Source organism: Mytilus trossulus, chromosome 9 (genome assembly GCF_036588685.1).
Source record: "Mytilus trossulus isolate FHL-02 chromosome 9, PNRI_Mtr1.1.1.hap1, whole genome shotgun sequence".
Taxonomy (NCBI): Eukaryota; Metazoa; Mollusca; class Bivalvia; order Mytilida; family Mytilidae; genus Mytilus; species Mytilus trossulus.
The window spans coordinates 1,806,148-1,827,184 of record NC_086381.1 but is presented as its reverse complement, the minus strand read 5'-3'; the positions used below and the strand labels follow the sequence as shown (position 1 = coordinate 1,827,184).

The window sequence follows — 21,037 nt, the reverse complement described above, 5'->3', positions numbered from 1 at the left end:
GCCCCTCAACCCTCACACTAAAGACCTGGACATTGAATAAACTGAGCAATACAATAACAAAAACAAACATGTTAAAGAGCCCCTTAACCCTCACACTAAAGACCTGGACATTGAATAAACTGAGCAATACAATAACAAAAACAAACATGTTAAAGAGCCCATTAACCCTCACACTAAAGACCTGGACATTGAACAAACTGAGCAATACAATAACAAAAACAAACATGTTATAGAGCCCCTCAACCCTCACACTAAAGACCTGGACATTGAATAAACTGAGCAATACAATAACAAAAACAAACATGTTATAGAGCCCCTCAACCCTCACACTAAAGACCTGGACATTGAACAAACTGAGCAATACAATAACGAAAACAAACATGTTATAGAGCCCCTCAACCCTCACACTAAAGACCTGGACATTGAATAAACTGAGCAATACAATAACAAAAACAAACATGTTATAGAGCCCCTCAACCCTCACACTAAAGACCTGGACATTGAATAAACTGAGCAATACAATAACGAAAACAAACATGTTAAAGAGCCCCTTAACCCTCACACTAAAGACCTGGACATTGAATAAACTGAGCAATACAATAACAAAAACAAACATGTTAAAGAGCCCATTAACCCTCACACTAAAGACCTGGACATTGAACAAACTGAGCAATACAATAACAAAAACAAACATGTTATAGAGCCCCTCAACCCTCACACTAAAGACCTGGACATTGAACAAACTGAGCAATACAATAACAAAAACAAATATGTTATAGAGCCCCTCAACCCTCACACTAAAGACCTGGACATTGAACAAACTGAGCAATACAATAACAAAAACAAACATGTTATAGAGCCCCTCAACCCTCACACTAAAGACCTGGACATTGAACAAACTGAGCAATACAATAACAAAAACAAACATGTTATAGAGCCCCTCAACCCTCACACTAAAGACCTGGACATTGAACAAACTGAGCAATACAATAACGAAAACAAATATGTTATAGAGCCCCTCAACCCTCACACTAAAGACCTGGACATTGAACAAACTGAGCAATACAATAACGAAAACAAACATGTTATAGAGCCCCTCAACCCTCACACTAAAGACCTGGACATTGAACAAACTGAGCAATACAATAACAAAAACAAACATGTTATAGAGCCCCTCAACCCTCACACTAAAGACCTGGACATTGAACAAACTGAGCAATACAATAACAAAAACAAACATGTTATAGAGCCCCTCAACCCTCACACTAAAGACCTGGACATTGAACAAACTGAGCAATACAATAACAAAAACAAACATGTTATAGAGCCCCTCAACCCTCACACTAAAGACCTGGACATTGAACAAACTGAGCAATACAATAACGAAAACAAATATGTTATAGAGCCCCTCAACCCTCACACTAAAGACCTGGACATTGAACAAACTGAGCAATACAATAACAAAAACAAATATGTTATAGAGCCCCTCAACCCTCACACTAAAGACCTGGACATTGAACAAACTGAGCAATACAATAACAAAAACAAATATGTTATAGAGCCCCTCAACCCTCACACTAAAGACCTGGACATTGAACAAACTGAGCAATACAATAACAAAAACAAATATGTTATAGAGCCCCTCAACCCTCACACTAAAGACCTGGACATTGAACAAACTGAGCAATACAATAACAAAAACAAACATGTTATAGAGCCCCTCAACCCTCACACTAAAGACCTGGACATTGAACAAACTGAGCAATACAATAACAAAAACCAATATGTTATAGAGCCCCTCAACCCTCACACTAAAGACCTGGACATTGAACAAACTGAGCAATACAATAACAAAAACAAACATGTTATAGAGCCCCTCAACCCTCACACTAAAGACCTGGACATTGAACAAACTGAGCAATACAATAACAAAAACAAATATGTTATAGAGCCCCTCAACCCTCACACTAAAGACCTGGACATTGAACAAACTGAGCAATACAATAACAAAAACAAACATGTTATAGAGCCCCTCAACCCTCACACTAAAGACCTGGACATTGAACAAACTGAGCAATACAATAACGAAAACAAATATGTTATAGAGCCCCTCAACCCTCACACTAAAGACCTGGACATTGAACAAACTGAGCAATACAATAACAAAAACAAATATGTTATAGAGCCCCTCAACCCTCACACTAAAGACCTGGACATTGAACAAACTGAGCAATACAATAACGAAAACAAACATGTTATAGAGCCCCTCAACCCTCACACTAAAGACCTGGACATTGAACAAACTGAGCAATACAATAACAAAAACAAACATGTTATAGAGCCCCTCAACCCTCACACTAAAGACCTGGACATTGAACAAACTGAGCAATACAATAACAAAAACAAACATGTTATAGAGCCCCTCAACCCTCACACTAAAGACCTGGACATTGAACAAACTGAGCAATACAATAACGAAAACAAATATGTTATAGAGCCCCTCAACCCTCACACTAAAGACCTGGACATTGAACAAACTGAGCAATACAATAACAAAAACAAACATGTTATAGAGCCCCTTAACCCTCACACTAAAGACCTGGACATTGAACAAACTGAGCAATACAATAACAAAAACAAATATGTTATAGAGCCCCTCAACCCTCACACTAAAGACCTGGACATTGAACAAACTGAGCAATACAATAACAAAAACAAACATGTTATAGAGCCCCTCAACCCTCACACTAAAGACCTGGACATTGAATAAACTGAGCAATACAATAACAAAAACAAATATGTTATAGAGCCCCTCAACCCTCACACTAAAGACCTGGACATTGAACAAACTGAGCAATACAATAACAAAAACAAACATGTTATAGAGCCCCTCAACCCTCACACTAAAGACCTGGACATTGAACAAACTGAGCAATACAACAACAAAAACAAACATGTTAAAGAGCCCCTTAACCCTCACACTAAAGACCTGGACATTGAACAAACTGAGCAATACAATAACAAAAACAAACATGTTATAGAGCCCCTCAACCCTCACACTAAAGACCTGGACATTGAACAAACTGAGCAATACAATAACAAAAACAAATATGTTATAGAGCCCCTCAACCCTCACACTAAAGACCTGGACATTGAACAAACTGAGCAATACAATAACAAAAACAAACATGTTATAGAGCCCCTTAACCCTCACACTAAAGACCTGGACATTGAACAAACTGAGCAATACAATAACAAAAACAAACATGTTATAGAGCCCCTCAACCCTCACACTAAAGACCTGGACATTGAACAAACTGAGCAATACAATAACGAAAACAAATATGTTATAGAGCCCCTCAACCCTCACACTAAAGACCTGGACATTGAACAAACTGAGCAATACAATAACAAAAACAAACATGTTATAGAGCCCCTTAACCCTCACACTAAAGACCTGGACATTGAACAAACTGAGCAATACAATAACAAAAACAAATATGTTATAGAGCCCCTCAACCCTCACACTAAAGACCTGGACATTGAACAAACTGAGCAATACAATAACAAAAACAAACATGTTATAGAGCCCCTCAACCCTCACACTAAAGACCTGGACATTGAATAAACTGAGCAATACAATAACAAAAACAAATATGTTATAGAGCCCCTCAACCCTCACACTAAAGACCTGGACATTGAACAAACTGAGCAATACAATAACAAAAACAAACATGTTATAGAGCCCCTCAACCCTCACACTAAAGACCTGGACATTGAACAAACTGAGCAATACAACAACAAAAACAAACATGTTAAAGAGCCCCTTAACCCTCACACTAAAGACCTGGACATTGAACAAACTGAGCAATACAATAACAAAAACAAACATGTTATAGAGCCCCTCAACCCTCACACTAAAGACCTGGACATTGAACAAACTGAGCAATACAATAACAAAAACAAATATGTTATAGAGCCCCTCAACCCTCACACTAAAGACCTGGACATTGAACAAACTGAGCAATACAATAACAAAAACAAACATGTTATAGAGCCCCTTAACCCTCACACTAAAGACCTGGACATTGAACAAACTGAGCAATACAATAACAAAAACAAACATGTTATAGAGCCCCTCAACCCTCACACTAAAGACCTGGACATTGAACAAACTGAGCAATACAATAACAAAAACAAACATGTTATAGAGCCCCTTAACCCTCACACTAAAGACCTGGACATTGAACAAACTGAGCAATACAATAACAAAAACAAACATGTTATAGAGCCCCTCAACCCTCACACTAAAGACCTGGACATTGAACAAACTGAGCAATACAATAACAAAAACAAATATGTTATAGAGCCCCTCAACCCTCACACTAAAGACCTGGACATTGAACAAACTGAGCAATACAATAACAAAAACAAACATGTTAAAGAGCCCCTCAACCCTCACACTAAAGACCTGGACATTGAACAAACTGAGCAATACAATAACAAAAACAAACATGTTAAAGAGCCCCTCAACCCTCACACTAAAGACCTGGACATTGAACAAACTGAGCAATACAATAACAAAAACAAACATGTTATAGAGCCCCTCAACCCTCACACTAAAGACCAGGACATTGAACAAACTGAGCAATACAATAACAAAAACAAATATGTTATAGAGCCCCTCAACCCTCACACTAAAGACCTGGACATTGAACAAACTGAGCAATACAATAACAAAAACAAACATGTTATAGAGCCCCTCAACCCTCACACTAAAGACCTGGACATTGAACAAACTGAGCAATACAATAACAAAAACAAATATGTTATAGAGCCCCTCAACCCTCACACTAAAGACCTGGACATTGAACAAACTGAGCAATACAATAACGAAAACAAATATGTTATAGAGCCCCTTAACCCTCACACTAAAGACCTGGACATTGAACAAACTGAGCAATACAATAACAAAAACAAACATGTTATAGAGCCCCTCAACCCTCACACTAAAGACCTGGACATTGAACAAACTGAGCAATACAATAACAAAAACAAACATGTTATAGAGCCCCTCAACCCTCACACTAAAGACCTGGACATTGAACAAACTGAGCAATACAATAACAAAAACAAACATGTTATAGAGCCCCTCAACCCTCACACTAAAGACCTGGACATTGAACAAACTGAGCAATACAATAACAAAAACAAACATGTTATAGAGCCCCTCAACCCTCACACTAAAGACCTGGACATTGAACAAACTGAGCAATACAATAACGAAAACAAATATGTTATAGAGCCCCTCAACCCTCACACTAAAGACCTGGACATTGAACAAACTGAGCAATACAATAACAAAAACAAACATGTTATAGAGCCCCTCAACCCTCACACTAAAGACCTGGACATTGAACAAACTGAGCAATACAATAACAAAAACAAACATGTTATAGAGCCCCTCAACCCTCACACTAAAGACCTGGACATTGAACAAACTGAGCAATACAATAACAAAAACAAACATGTTATAGAGCCCCTCAACCCTCACACTAAAGACCTGGACATTGAACAAACTGAGCAATACAATAACAAAAACAAACATGTTATAGAGCCCCTCAACCCTCACACTAAAGACCTGGACATTGAACAAACTGAGCAATACAATAACAAAAACAAACATGTTATAGAGCCCCTCAACCCTCACACTAAAGACCTGGACATTGAACAAACTGAGCAATACAATAACAAAAACAAATATGTTATAGAGCCCCTCAACCCTCACACTAAAGACCTGGACATTGAACAAACTGAGCAATACAATAACAAAAACAAATATGTTATAGAGCCCCTCAACCCTCACACTAAAGACCTGGACATTGAACAAACTGAGCAATACAATAACAAAAACAAATATGTTATAGAGCCCCTCAACCCTCACACTAAAGACCTGGACATTGAACAAACTGAGCAATACAATAACAAAAACAAACATGTTAAAGAGCCCCTCAACCCTCACACTAAAGACCTGGACATTGAACAAACTGAGCAATACAATAACAAAAACAAATATGTTATAGAGCCCCTCAACCCTCACACTAAAGACCTGGACATTGAACAAACTGAGCAATACAATAACGAAAACAAACATGTTATAGAGCCCCTCAACCCTCACACTAAAGACCTGGACATTGAACAAACTGAGCAATACAATAACAAAAACAAACATGTTATAGAGCCCCTCAACCCTCACACTAAAGACCTGGACATTGAACAAACTGAGCAATACAATAACGAAAACAAATATGTTATAGAGCCCCTCAACCCTCACACTAAAGATCTGGACATTGAACAAACTGAGCAATACAATAACAAAAACAAATATGTTATAGAGCCCCTTAACCCTCACACTAAAGACCTGGACATTGAACAAACTGAGCAATAAAATAACAAAAACAAATATGTTATAGAGCCCCTCAACCCTCACACTAAAGACCTGGACATTGAACAAACTGAGCAATACAATAACAAAAACAAATATGTTATAGAGCCCCTCAACCCTCACACTAAAGACCTGGACATTGAACAAACTGAGCAATACAATAACAAAAACAAATATGTTATAGAGCCCCTCAACCCTCACACTAAAGACCTGGACATTGAACAAACTGAGCAATACAATAACGAAAACAAACATGTTATAGAGCCCCTCAACCCTCACACTAAAGACCTGGACATTGAACAAACTGAGCAATACAATAACGAAAACAAATATGTTATAGAGCCCCTCAACCCTCACACTAAAGACCTGGACATTGAACAAACTGAGCAATACAATAACAAAAACAAATATGTTATAGAGCCCCTTAACCCTCACACTAAAGACCTGGACATTGAACAAACTGAGCAATACAATAACAAAAACAAATATGTTATAGAGCCCCTCAACCCTCACACTAAAGACCTGGACATTGAACAAACTGAGCAATACAATAACAAAAACAAATATGTTATAGAGCCCCTCAACCCTCACACTAAAGACCTGGACATTGAACAAACTGAGCAATACAATAACAAAAACAAATATGTTATAGAGCCCCTCAACCCTCACACTAAAGACCTGGACATTGAACAAACTGAGCAATACAATAACAAAAACAAACATGTTATAGAGCCCCTCAACCCTCACACTAAAGACCTGGACATTGAACAAACTGAGCAATACAATAACGAAAACAAATATGTTATAGAGCCCCTCAACCCTCACACTAAAGACCTGGACATTGAACAAACTGAGCAATACAATAACAAAAACAAATATGTTATAGAGCCCCTCAACCCTCACACTAAAGACCTGGACATTGAACAAACTGAGCAATACAATAACAAAAACAAATATGTTATAGAGCCCCTCAACCCTCACACTAAAGACCTGGACATTGAACAAACTGAGCAATACAATAACAAAAACAAATATGTTATAGAGCCCCTCAACCCTCACACTAAAGACCTGGACATTGAACAAACTGAGCAATACAATAACAAAAACAAACATGTTATAGAGCCCCTCAACCCTCACACTAAAGACCTGGACATTGAACAAACTGAGCAATACAATAACAAAAACAAACATGTTATAGAGCCCCTCAACCCTCACACTAAAGACCTGGACATTGAACAAACTGAGCAATACAATAACAAAAACAAACATGTTATAGAGCCCCTTAACCCTCACACTAAAGACCTGGACATTGAACAAACTGAGCAATACAATAACGAAAACAAACATGTTATAGAGCCCCTCAACCCTCACACTAAAGACCTGGACATTGAACAAACTGAGCAATACAATAACAAAAACAAACATGTTATAGAGCCCCTTAACCCTCACACTAAAGACCTGGACATTGAACAAACTGAGCAATACAATAACGAAAACAAACATGTTATAGAGCCCCTCAACCCTCACACTAAAGACCTGGACATTGAACAAACTGAGCAATACAATAACAAAAACAAATATGTTATAGAGCCCCTCAACCCTCACACTAAAGACCTGGACATTGAACAAACTGAGCAATACAATAACAAAAACAAACATGTTATAGAGCCCCTCAACCCTCACACTAAAGACCTGGACATTGAACAAACTGAGCAATACAATAACAAAAACAAACATGTTAAAGAGCCCCTCAACCCTCACACTAAAGACCTGGACATTGAACAAACTGAGCAATACAATAACAAAAACAAATATGTTATAGAGCCCCTCAACCCTCACACTAAAGACCTGGACATTGAACAAACTGAGCAATACAATAACGAAAACAAACATGTTATAGAGCCCCTCAACCCTCACACTAAAGACCTGGACATTGAACAAACTGAGCAATACAATAACGAAAACAAATATGTTATAGAGCCCCTCAACCCTCACACTAAAGACCTGGACATTGAACAAACTGAGCAATACAATAACAAAAACAAATATGTTATAGAGCCCCTTAACCCTCACACTAAAGACCTGGACATTGAACAAACTGAGCAATACAATAACAAAAACAAATATGTTATAGAGCCCCTCAACCCTCACACTAAAGACCTGGACATTGAACAAACTGAGCAATACAATAACAAAAACAAATATGTTATAGAGCCCCTCAACCCTCACACTAAAGACCTGGACATTGAACAAACTGAGCAATACAACAACAAAAACAAACATGTTAAAGAGCCCCTTAACCCTCACACTAAAGACCTGGACATTGAACAAACTGAGCAATACAATAACAAAAACAAACATGTTATAGAGCCCCTCAACCCTCACACTAAAGACCTGGACATTGAACAAACTGAGCAATACAATAACAAAAACAAATATGTTATAGAGCCCCTCAACCCTCACACTAAAGACCTGGACATTGAACAAACTGAGCAATACAATAACAAAAACAAACATGTTATAGAGCCCCTTAACCCTCACACTAAAGACCTGGACATTGAACAAACTGAGCAATACAATAACAAAAACAAACATGTTATAGAGCCCCTCAACCCTCACACTAAAGACCTGGACATTGAACAAACTGAGCAATACAATAACAAAAACAAACATGTTATAGAGCCCCTTAACCCTCACACTAAAGACCTGGACATTGAACAAACTGAGCAATACAATAACAAAAACAAACATGTTATAGAGCCCCTCAACCCTCACACTAAAGACCTGGACATTGAACAAACTGAGCAATACAATAACAAAAACAAATATGTTATAGAGCCCCTCAACCCTCACACTAAAGACCTGGACATTGAACAAACTGAGCAATACAATAACAAAAACAAACATGTTAAAGAGCCCCTCAACCCTCACACTAAAGACCTGGACATTGAACAAACTGAGCAATACAATAACAAAAACAAACATGTTAAAGAGCCCCTCAACCCTCACACTAAAGACCTGGACATTGAACAAACTGAGCAATACAATAACAAAAACAAACATGTTATAGAGCCCCTCAACCCTCACACTAAAGACCAGGACATTGAACAAACTGAGCAATACAATAACAAAAACAAATATGTTATAGAGCCCCTCAACCCTCACACTAAAGACCTGGACATTGAACAAACTGAGCAATACAATAACAAAAACAAACATGTTATAGAGCCCCTCAACCCTCACACTAAAGACCTGGACATTGAACAAACTGAGCAATACAATAACAAAAACAAATATGTTATAGAGCCCCTCAACCCTCACACTAAAGACCTGGACATTGAACAAACTGAGCAATACAATAACGAAAACAAATATGTTATAGAGCCCCTTAACCCTCACACTAAAGACCTGGACATTGAACAAACTGAGCAATACAATAACAAAAACAAACATGTTATAGAGCCCCTCAACCCTCACACTAAAGACCTGGACATTGAACAAACTGAGCAATACAATAACAAAAACAAACATGTTATAGAGCCCCTCAACCCTCACACTAAAGACCTGGACATTGAACAAACTGAGCAATACAATAACAAAAACAAACATGTTATAGAGCCCCTCAACCCTCACACTAAAGACCTGGACATTGAACAAACTGAGCAATACAATAACAAAAACAAACATGTTATAGAGCCCCTCAACCCTCACACTAAAGACCTGGACATTGAACAAACTGAGCAATACAATAACGAAAACAAATATGTTATAGAGCCCCTCAACCCTCACACTAAAGACCTGGACATTGAACAAACTGAGCAATACAATAACAAAAACAAACATGTTATAGAGCCCCTCAACCCTCACACTAAAGACCTGGACATTGAACAAACTGAGCAATACAATAACAAAAACAAACATGTTATAGAGCCCCTCAACCCTCACACTAAAGACCTGGACATTGAACAAACTGAGCAATACAATAACAAAAACAAACATGTTATAGAGCCCCTCAACCCTCACACTAAAGACCTGGACATTGAACAAACTGAGCAATACAATAACAAAAACAAACATGTTATAGAGCCCCTCAACCCTCACACTAAAGACCTGGACATTGAACAAACTGAGCAATACAATAACAAAAACAAACATGTTATAGAGCCCCTCAACCCTCACACTAAAGACCTGGACATTGAACAAACTGAGCAATACAATAACAAAAACAAATATGTTATAGAGCCCCTCAACCCTCACACTAAAGACCTGGACATTGAACAAACTGAGCAATACAATAACAAAAACAAATATGTTATAGAGCCCCTCAACCCTCACACTAAAGACCTGGACATTGAACAAACTGAGCAATACAATAACAAAAACAAATATGTTATAGAGCCCCTCAACCCTCACACTAAAGACCTGGACATTGAACAAACTGAGCAATACAATAACAAAAACAAACATGTTAAAGAGCCCCTCAACCCTCACACTAAAGACCTGGACATTGAACAAACTGAGCAATACAATAACAAAAACAAATATGTTATAGAGCCCCTCAACCCTCACACTAAAGACCTGGACATTGAACAAACTGAGCAATACAATAACGAAAACAAACATGTTATAGAGCCCCTCAACCCTCACACTAAAGACCTGGACATTGAACAAACTGAGCAATACAATAACAAAAACAAACATGTTATAGAGCCCCTCAACCCTCACACTAAAGACCTGGACATTGAACAAACTGAGCAATACAATAACGAAAACAAATATGTTATAGAGCCCCTCAACCCTCACACTAAAGATCTGGACATTGAACAAACTGAGCAATACAATAACAAAAACAAATATGTTATAGAGCCCCTTAACCCTCACACTAAAGACCTGGACATTGAACAAACTGAGCAATAAAATAACAAAAACAAATATGTTATAGAGCCCCTCAACCCTCACACTAAAGACCTGGACATTGAACAAACTGAGCAATACAATAACAAAAACAAATATGTTATAGAGCCCCTCAACCCTCACACTAAAGACCTGGACATTGAACAAACTGAGCAATACAATAACAAAAACAAATATGTTATAGAGCCCCTCAACCCTCACACTAAAGACCTGGACATTGAACAAACTGAGCAATACAATAACGAAAACAAACATGTTATAGAGCCCCTCAACCCTCACACTAAAGACCTGGACATTGAACAAACTGAGCAATACAATAACGAAAACAAATATGTTATAGAGCCCCTCAACCCTCACACTAAAGACCTGGACATTGAACAAACTGAGCAATACAATAACAAAAACAAATATGTTATAGAGCCCCTTAACCCTCACACTAAAGACCTGGACATTGAACAAACTGAGCAATACAATAACAAAAACAAATATGTTATAGAGCCCCTCAACCCTCACACTAAAGACCTGGACATTGAACAAACTGAGCAATACAATAACAAAAACAAATATGTTATAGAGCCCCTCAACCCTCACACTAAAGACCTGGACATTGAACAAACTGAGCAATACAATAACAAAAACAAATATGTTATAGAGCCCCTCAACCCTCACACTAAAGACCTGGACATTGAACAAACTGAGCAATACAATAACAAAAACAAACATGTTATAGAGCCCCTCAACCCTCACACTAAAGACCTGGACATTGAACAAACTGAGCAATACAATAACGAAAACAAATATGTTATAGAGCCCCTCAACCCTCACACTAAAGACCTGGACATTGAACAAACTGAGCAATACAATAACAAAAACAAATATGTTATAGAGCCCCTCAACCCTCACACTAAAGACCTGGACATTGAACAAACTGAGCAATACAATAACAAAAACAAATATGTTATAGAGCCCCTCAACCCTCACACTAAAGACCTGGACATTGAACAAACTGAGCAATACAATAACAAAAACAAATATGTTATAGAGCCCCTCAACCCTCACACTAAAGACCTGGACATTGAACAAACTGAGCAATACAATAACAAAAACAAACATGTTATAGAGCCCCTCAACCCTCACACTAAAGACCTGGACATTGAACAAACTGAGCAATACAATAACAAAAACAAACATGTTATAGAGCCCCTCAACCCTCACACTAAAGACCTGGACATTGAACAAACTGAGCAATACAATAACAAAAACAAACATGTTATAGAGCCCCTTAACCCTCACACTAAAGACCTGGACATTGAACAAACTGAGCAATACAATAACGAAAACAAACATGTTATAGAGCCCCTCAACCCTCACACTAAAGACCTGGACATTGAACAAACTGAGCAATACAATAACAAAAACAAACATGTTATAGAGCCCCTTAACCCTCACACTAAAGACCTGGACATTGAACAAACTGAGCAATACAATAACGAAAACAAACATGTTATAGAGCCCCTCAACCCTCACACTAAAGACCTGGACATTGAACAAACTGAGCAATACAATAACAAAAACAAATATGTTATAGAGCCCCTCAACCCTCACACTAAAGACCTGGACATTGAACAAACTGAGCAATACAATAACAAAAACAAACATGTTATAGAGCCCCTCAACCCTCACACTAAAGACCTGGACATTGAACAAACTGAGCAATACAATAACAAAAACAAACATGTTAAAGAGCCCCTCAACCCTCACACTAAAGACCTGGACATTGAACAAACTGAGCAATACAATAACAAAAACAAATATGTTATAGAGCCCCTCAACCCTCACACTAAAGACCTGGACATTGAACAAACTGAGCAATACAATAACGAAAACAAACATGTTATAGAGCCCCTCAACCCTCACACTAAAGACCTGGACATTGAACAAACTGAGCAATACAATAACGAAAACAAATATGTTATAGAGCCCCTCAACCCTCACACTAAAGACCTGGACATTGAACAAACTGAGCAATACAATAACAAAAACAAATATGTTATAGAGCCCCTTAACCCTCACACTAAAGACCTGGACATTGAACAAACTGAGCAATACAATAACAAAAACAAATATGTTATAGAGCCCCTCAACCCTCACACTAAAGACCTGGACATTGAACAAACTGAGCAATACAATAACAAAAACAAATATGTTATAGAGCCCCTCAACCCTCACACTAAAGACCTGGACATTGAACAAACTGAGCAATACAATAACAAAAACAAATATGTTATAGAGCCCCTCAACCCTCACACTAAAGACCTGGACATTGAACAAACTGAGCAATACAATAACGAAAACAAACATGTTATAGAGCCCCTCAACCCTCACACTAAAGACCTGGACATTGAACAAACTGAGCAATACAATAACGAAAACAAATATGTTATAGAGCCCCTCAACCCTCACACTAAAGACCTGGACATTGAACAAACTGAGCAATACAATAACAAAAACAAATATGTTATAGAGCCCCTTAACCCTCACACTAAAGACCTGGACATTGAACAAACTGAGCAATACAATAACAAAAACAAATATGTTATAGAGCCCCTCAACCCTCACACTAAAGACCTGGACATTGAACAAACTGAGCAATACAATAACAAAAACAAATATGTTATAGAGCCCCTCAACCCTCACACTAAAGACCTGGACATTGAACAAACTGAGCAATACAATAACAAAAACAAACATGTTATAGAGCCCCTCAACCCTCACACTAAAGACCTGGACATTGAACAAACTGAGCAATACAATAACAAAAACAAACATGTTATAGAGCCCCTCAACCCTCACACTAAAGACCTGGACATTGAACAAACTGAGCAATACAATAACAAAAACAAACATGTTATAGAGCCCCTTAACCCTCACACTAAAGACCTGGACATTGAACAAACTGAGCAATACAATAACGAAAACAAACATGTTATAGAGCCCCTCAACCCTCACACTAAAGACCTGGACATTGAACAAACTGAGCAATACAATAACAAAAACAAACATGTTATAGAGCCCCTTAACCCTCACACTAAAGACCTGGACATTGAACAAACTGAGCAATACAATAACGAAAACAAACATGTTATAGAGCCCCTCAACCCTCACACTAAAGACCTGGACATTGAACAAACTGAGCAATACAATAACAAAAACAAATATGTTATAGAGCCCCTCAACCCTCACACTAAAGACCTGGACATTGAACAAACTGAGCAATACAATAACAAAAACAAACATGTTATAGAGCCCCTCAACCCTCACACTAAAGACCTGGACATTGAACAAACTGAGCAATACAATAACGAAAACAAATATGTTATAGAGCCCCTCAACCCTCACACTAAAGACCTGGACATTGAACAAACTGAGCAATACAATAACGAAAACAAATATGTAACTCAGCAACAAAAGAGACAACAACTCAATCACAGGCTCCTTAAGCTCCTGAATTAGGATAGGTATGTATGTAGAATGTGTTGATGTTAAACATGTCATACCCTCCTTCTATATGTCCTAACCTGGGACAGTGGTGTTAGTACAGTTACAGCACAATGTAACAACAAACTATGCAATAAGTTCAATAGGGCTTAACTCACCAGCAGAATAGAGAATAGTAAAGGGTCAAAGAGACAACAACCTGACCATCGAGCAAAAAACAGTCCTTGGCCATCAATTGGTCTTCATCGAAGCAAGAAAATCCCACACATTAGGGTGACCCCTTAACAATAAAGAAAGCAAAAACATGAAGTTTGATTATCACTTTGAAATGAGACTTAGATCTTTTGTACTATATTTGATTAGAGAAAATTGTATTTAGTGTGTACTTTTGAGCAGTATTTCAGAAATGTCCCAACCCCCACCCATAACAAAATATAAAAAAAAAAATCATGAAGGAAAAATGCACCACCATCATGAAAAAATGCTCCTCACAATTTATCGTCACATATAACTATATGTCAGTTAACCCATAGAGTATTATTCATATAAAACAATGGAGAAAAAATGTTATCTTTGCTATGATGTAATTTTGTTTTCTACATGGATAGCTATCAAATAGAGCGTGACTTTCAAAGTTATCTGTTCCATCTTAGTAAAATATAAATTGTATAACATGTAACAGCTCATGTAGTCCCAGATGGATTGATGTTTATCAATGTTTAATTCTGATTTCTATAAAACAATTGTCCATACAGACAGGCTTGTCGCATTGGAATTAAAATGTGGGTTGATTTTTTGGCGATGGCAGACTGAGAAGAATAGTCTAGGAATAATAAAGCATATTTGTATTGATTCTGAGCTATTATGATTTGTATAAGTTATTTAATTTTATTTAGAAATTAAATGAGGCAGCGTAATAATAATAAGATGTAAGAAGATGTGGTTTGAGTGCCATGAGACATCTGTACATCAAAGTCACAATGTGTAAAAATTAAACATTATAGTTTAAAGTACAGTCTTCAACACACAGCCTTGGCTCACACTGAACAGAACATTGGTGTAAAACTATTCAAACTAGAAAAACCAACTGTCTAATCCATATTTGTATAGTTGTCTCTCATGGGAGGGGTCCTATTTGATGTGGACCATAGTGTATTCTTATATCATAGTCCTGACTCTTCCTCTATTTTTTACTAGAGGGAAACCACTGAACTACAGGCTCATGACTTAGGACAGGCACATAACAAATATGCCAAACCTAAATACTAAAAGCCTAAATGTGAAGAATAACCAAACTGTCAATTTCTATTTTTAGAGGCACACCTGAATGCTACAAGCCTCAATGTGAATAAAACCTGCAAGCAATTTTCTTGCTACAAATGGGCACAACTAGGTGCAACTAGTCTCAATGTTATAGAATAACCTTACTTCTAACCTCTCTTTCTATAGGCACACCTGGATGCTGCAAGTCTACTTATAAATAATGTGTATAAACCTTTGGAAGAAGTGGCCATACACAAACAGAGTCAGGCTCATAAACTCAACGACTTCAGAGACAAGTTTGAAGAAATGTTACAGAAAGTGGAAAACCAGATAGATAATGTAAGATTTAATTGAGGGTCTTTATGACAGTGCTTTATTGGAACTGAGGGTTTAAATTGCAGTACCTCAATGGAACATGGCAGGGTATTATTTATACATCATTCACAACAAAAAAGACACATAGTACATATCTGAGAGTACCAGCAGTTACTGACAGCTAGTTTAGAACCAATGACATCTGATGAAAAAATCATGTATCTTAGACGAAAATATTAATCAGTATACATCCAATGAATTTAATAGTGTAAAGACGTCATTGACAGTCAAAGAATACATGTCAGACATTGTGAAATTCCAAAATAATTAAAGCATTATATCCCATTTCACAGCTTTTTGATGTGAATGCTATTGTTTAAAGTTAATTTAAGAATGTAACAAAACATGTGAGCTTAACAAAACATTTCTAGAAATATAAAACAAATGTTGACATAGTTTTTCTTCCAAAAAATAACTGAAAAAATGTAGTACTGTTTTCTCTGTAATAATGATTCAGGAAATCTGATTGAATTATTTCCCTTTGTATATATTTTTCAATCTGATATTTTGTGAATTACAATGTAATGTTTTTGGTCTTATCTATTCTTAAGTTCATTCATTGGTATTTGGCGACTACAATTTTACATTTTGGCAGACAGACGAGAAATATGCATTTATTTTCAATGCTACTTCTAGTGATTATATAAAAACCAATGAATTTATGATTTTGTTATACATGTATAACCAAATCCTTATTTCTAACAAACATATTCTTTTTAGGCAGAGAAAGATTATATAGTGGCTTATAATCAATATGAAGATTGTCATATAAATAAATCCATGCTGTACAATGCACACAACGAATACATTTTCCAGCTACGGGCTTCCAACAGGAGTATAGACCAATTTCAGATAGCCATTCCACAGGTTTTAGAGGTATTTATATCAAATTAAACTTAATATCTTTATTTGTAGTTAAAGGGCCCATATAGATCATGTTACTCATTAAAAGTTCTTTAACATTATCAGAAGCTATAAGTAACAGAATTACAGACAAAAAATTAGATAAACAGAAAAACTTGAAGCTACATAAAATAAATCAGGGTGATTTCAGCTGGTTGATAAATTTCTAGGGAAAAGCCCAGTTCTTAACTTAATTTCTTTGAATATAAGCCAATCCATCATACTATTTAGTATGTTACAATGATTACTTAAATTTAGATATAAATGAATCCAACAATTTTGTAAAAATTTCACATTGTTCATTTATAAAAAAGAATTACCTCCCCTTCCTCACTGTTTAATATTAATTGTCCATGTATGCTAAATGATATTTCAGAACAATAAATGAAGTTATAGCCATTTTCAAAACTAAATTTACAGGGAAAATTAGATAATAATCGCGAGCAGTTTGGTATATCTAAAAAAATATGTTTTGCGATCAATTTATTTGCAAAAAATACCACATTTATTTAATTTTGTGTATTGAGAAAAAATTGCATTTTTATGGCTATTTAATTTTGTGGTTTTAATCAAACCTGCAAAAATCTTTAAAGAACATTTGAAATTCATTAAACACTAAATTTTATGATTCATCTGTTTCCACGTAACCAACCAAAATGAGTATCCAAGGTATAATAATGCATCCATAGTAATTATATTTTTGCATAAAAACTTGTAATAATTAAAGAATTATTAATGATTCAGTGTTTTGCTTTTTCCAGGAATTAGAAGAAATCTACATAGATACTAGCAACACGATCAATGTAGCTATAGAAAGCCATGCATTATTACTTCTGACAAAGGTAAAGCTGAGTGTTTGAGTTAGTATGGGTATCTTAGGGGTACATAGCATAGAAATATTAAGCTTCTCAATGATAAAAATAAGTGTTTGTTTAACTTTTATATATCCAATGATTTTTTTCAGATAAAGTTTGTAGCTCAAGTTTTTTGAAATTTTGATATTTTTGTCCAAATAAATATTTTGTCATAATTTCATGAAATTAAACAAACCAAATTAATTTTAGTCAAACTAAGGTCCAAGTAAACTCTGAACTCAAATACACAAATGTTATTTATAGACTTTTCTTTTGATTAATTTACTTCAGGCTAATGAACAGCATAGAAGATTTGAAGACCTGTTACAGATCTGTCGTCAAGTGAACCCTCAGCTGGATATTTCTTACTTTGTAAATGCTCTGAATCCTGAATGTGCCAAGTTTGAACTGAAACATCACAAGTTTCACCCAGTAGATAGCAGTGAGAATGAAGTAAGTGTCATTCCAATATATTTTTTAACAAGATTTCCAAAGGAAAAATCAGTAATTGATTTTAAAATGTATGGGCGGGCAAAACATGTCTGATCATTTACTCATGAACTGTTCAACTTCAGCTTTTCAAATTTTATTATGTAGTGACTGATGACAAAATGGAGGTAATGTTCTATATTGATTTTCACTTTTACCGTTCAGGAGTTTAATGGAACTTGAAAGATTTAAAAAAAAATGTGTTTCCAGTTGTGTTCCCACTTTTACTCTTTTAAACTGGTCAAATTTTGATATTTTGTTACTAATAACAAAATGAAGATCAAGGTCAATATTGATTACTGTCACTTTTACTGTTGAAGAGTTATGGTCCTTGTGATATTGAAAATGCCAGGACACAAATAAATGTTAAATAATCAAACTTACTTTAACAGGACATGAAATTTTGAAATGACTTATAAAACATTTTCCTTAAGGAAGATGGCTTGTCATGTTTTGGATTTTTTGTCAGATTTTCGGAATCCTCTGTTTTTTGTCAATTTGAATGCCTTGAAAAAAATTGCCTGGTGACCCCCATTTTTTCTTTTTGTAAATCTTTTGCATGTATAATGATAAGTCATTGTAAAAGTCTTATAAAATTTTAATTATTTTTTGATAGTTTTTGAGAACTTAAACTTGTTAAAGATAAAGCTATGAAAAGTCAAGAGAGAATATTTTCCCGCCAAAATTTCAATGGCTAATATCTCGAAAACAAGCACAGTGACCTTTATATTTTTTTGGCTATTTGGATTCCTTTATTAGTCCCCTATCAATATAAACTAGTGTTTTGAAAAGTTAATTACTTTGAAACCTAGGAGCGAGCTCCCTTAATTTGCTCCTCTATCATGTCCATTTTAACTAAGTATTGTCGTCTTATGATACTCTGCTAACTAACTGATGGAAGAAAACTCAGTACTGGTCATAGCATGCTTGCACTTCTTGTAAATTTCAAACATTTTTTTAAAACTAAAGAAATGACGTGTGCATGATCAACTTCTATAGTTAATTTGAAAATAGAAAAAAAAATGAATTCCATATCAAAATGATACTAATTCTGTAAAACTGTAACTGTTTTCAGATAGTTATGATATGAAATGAAATTGAATTCATACCTGCCAACTTTCACGATTTAGGATTTAGGCGTGTACTACACCAATTCAGAATTGGTTTGTTAAAAAATTTGATTCCATCCGAAAAAGCCAGACTTAATGTTTGAATTTCTATAATTTGATGATTTATGTTTTGTATTTTTATTTCCAAATAATGAATTGATAGGTAATTAATGTCAATCAAACGTCGTAAGATAAACAAACAATTGACTAAGTCAGCATTAAAGTCTGTTTGAATACATTAAAGAGGGCTGTATCTATAATCTTCAGTAGGCTCCAGCTGATATAATCAAAAATAAACAATTTTACATCAGATATTTACTCAAATTTAACAGTATGAAAGTAGAGGTTCAAGTTAAGGTTTTTCAAAATTTACACTTTTTGGTTGAAATTTAAATTCTTTTTAAATCCATTTGATATTATATGAATGAATTATATTAATTGGTTATAGATGGATTAAACTTCAACATAACAAACAGATATATGTTGACAGATTTGTGTTTAAAGAAGATAGGAGCCTCTCTGTATATTTACTGGTAGAACAGTGTACTTGGTGGCACACTTTGATTATTTACAATGTTTCTGGTACTAAGCCATATCTGTTTATTAAGGTTAATTGAATCTTTAATTAATGTGAAGATAAAATTCTCTTCTCCAGGTGTAGAAAGTTAAAATGTTTATATAGGTAGGTCTTGTTGACTGATATAGCACAGTTTACTGTACCTAACGGTGAAATTGTAATTAGGTACACCAAATAATATTTTGACTTTCAATTATTTCTATTAGTCTAAAATTGATGTGATATACAAAAATTTACCTTAGATAATTTGACTGTGTGGTCTATGGCTCAGAAGGGTTAAAAAACAAGTAATGGACTATCTCTGATTTTTGAGCCAATCTGGTTCTTTGTCAATGCTCCATTTTAAGATTGGACAGAACAATATTCTGTAGTCATAATTTTTATGCCCAACCTGCAATAGTAGAGGGGCATTATGTTTTCTGGTCTGTGTTTCCGTTTGTTTGTTTGTCCATCTGTCCCGCTTCAGGTTAAAGTTTTCGGTCAAGGTAGTTTTGATGAAGTGTAAGTCCAATCGACTTCAAACTTAGTACACATGTTCCCTATGATATGATCTTTCTAATTTTAATGCCAAATTAGAGTATTTACCCCAATTTCACGGTCCACTGAAAAT

General features: G+C 35.7%; 1 protein-coding gene across 4 annotated transcripts in view; it reads left to right on the top strand.

Moving 5' to 3' along the window:
* LOC134684281 (nostrin-like) overlaps positions 1 to 21,037 on the top strand; it is a 159,541-nt gene that overhangs the window by 54,490 nt on the left and 84,014 nt on the right. For all 4 annotated transcript variants that reach the window (XM_063543564.1, XM_063543565.1, XM_063543566.1 and 1 more), the window contains 4 exons: positions 16,307 to 16,459; positions 17,216 to 17,371; positions 18,160 to 18,240; positions 18,544 to 18,705. In XM_063543564.1, the coding sequence (XP_063399634.1) occupies positions 16,307 to 16,459; positions 17,216 to 17,371; positions 18,160 to 18,240; positions 18,544 to 18,705 (552 nt within the window). The remainder of the gene's footprint in view (positions 1 to 16,306; positions 16,460 to 17,215; positions 17,372 to 18,159; positions 18,241 to 18,543; positions 18,706 to 21,037) is intronic.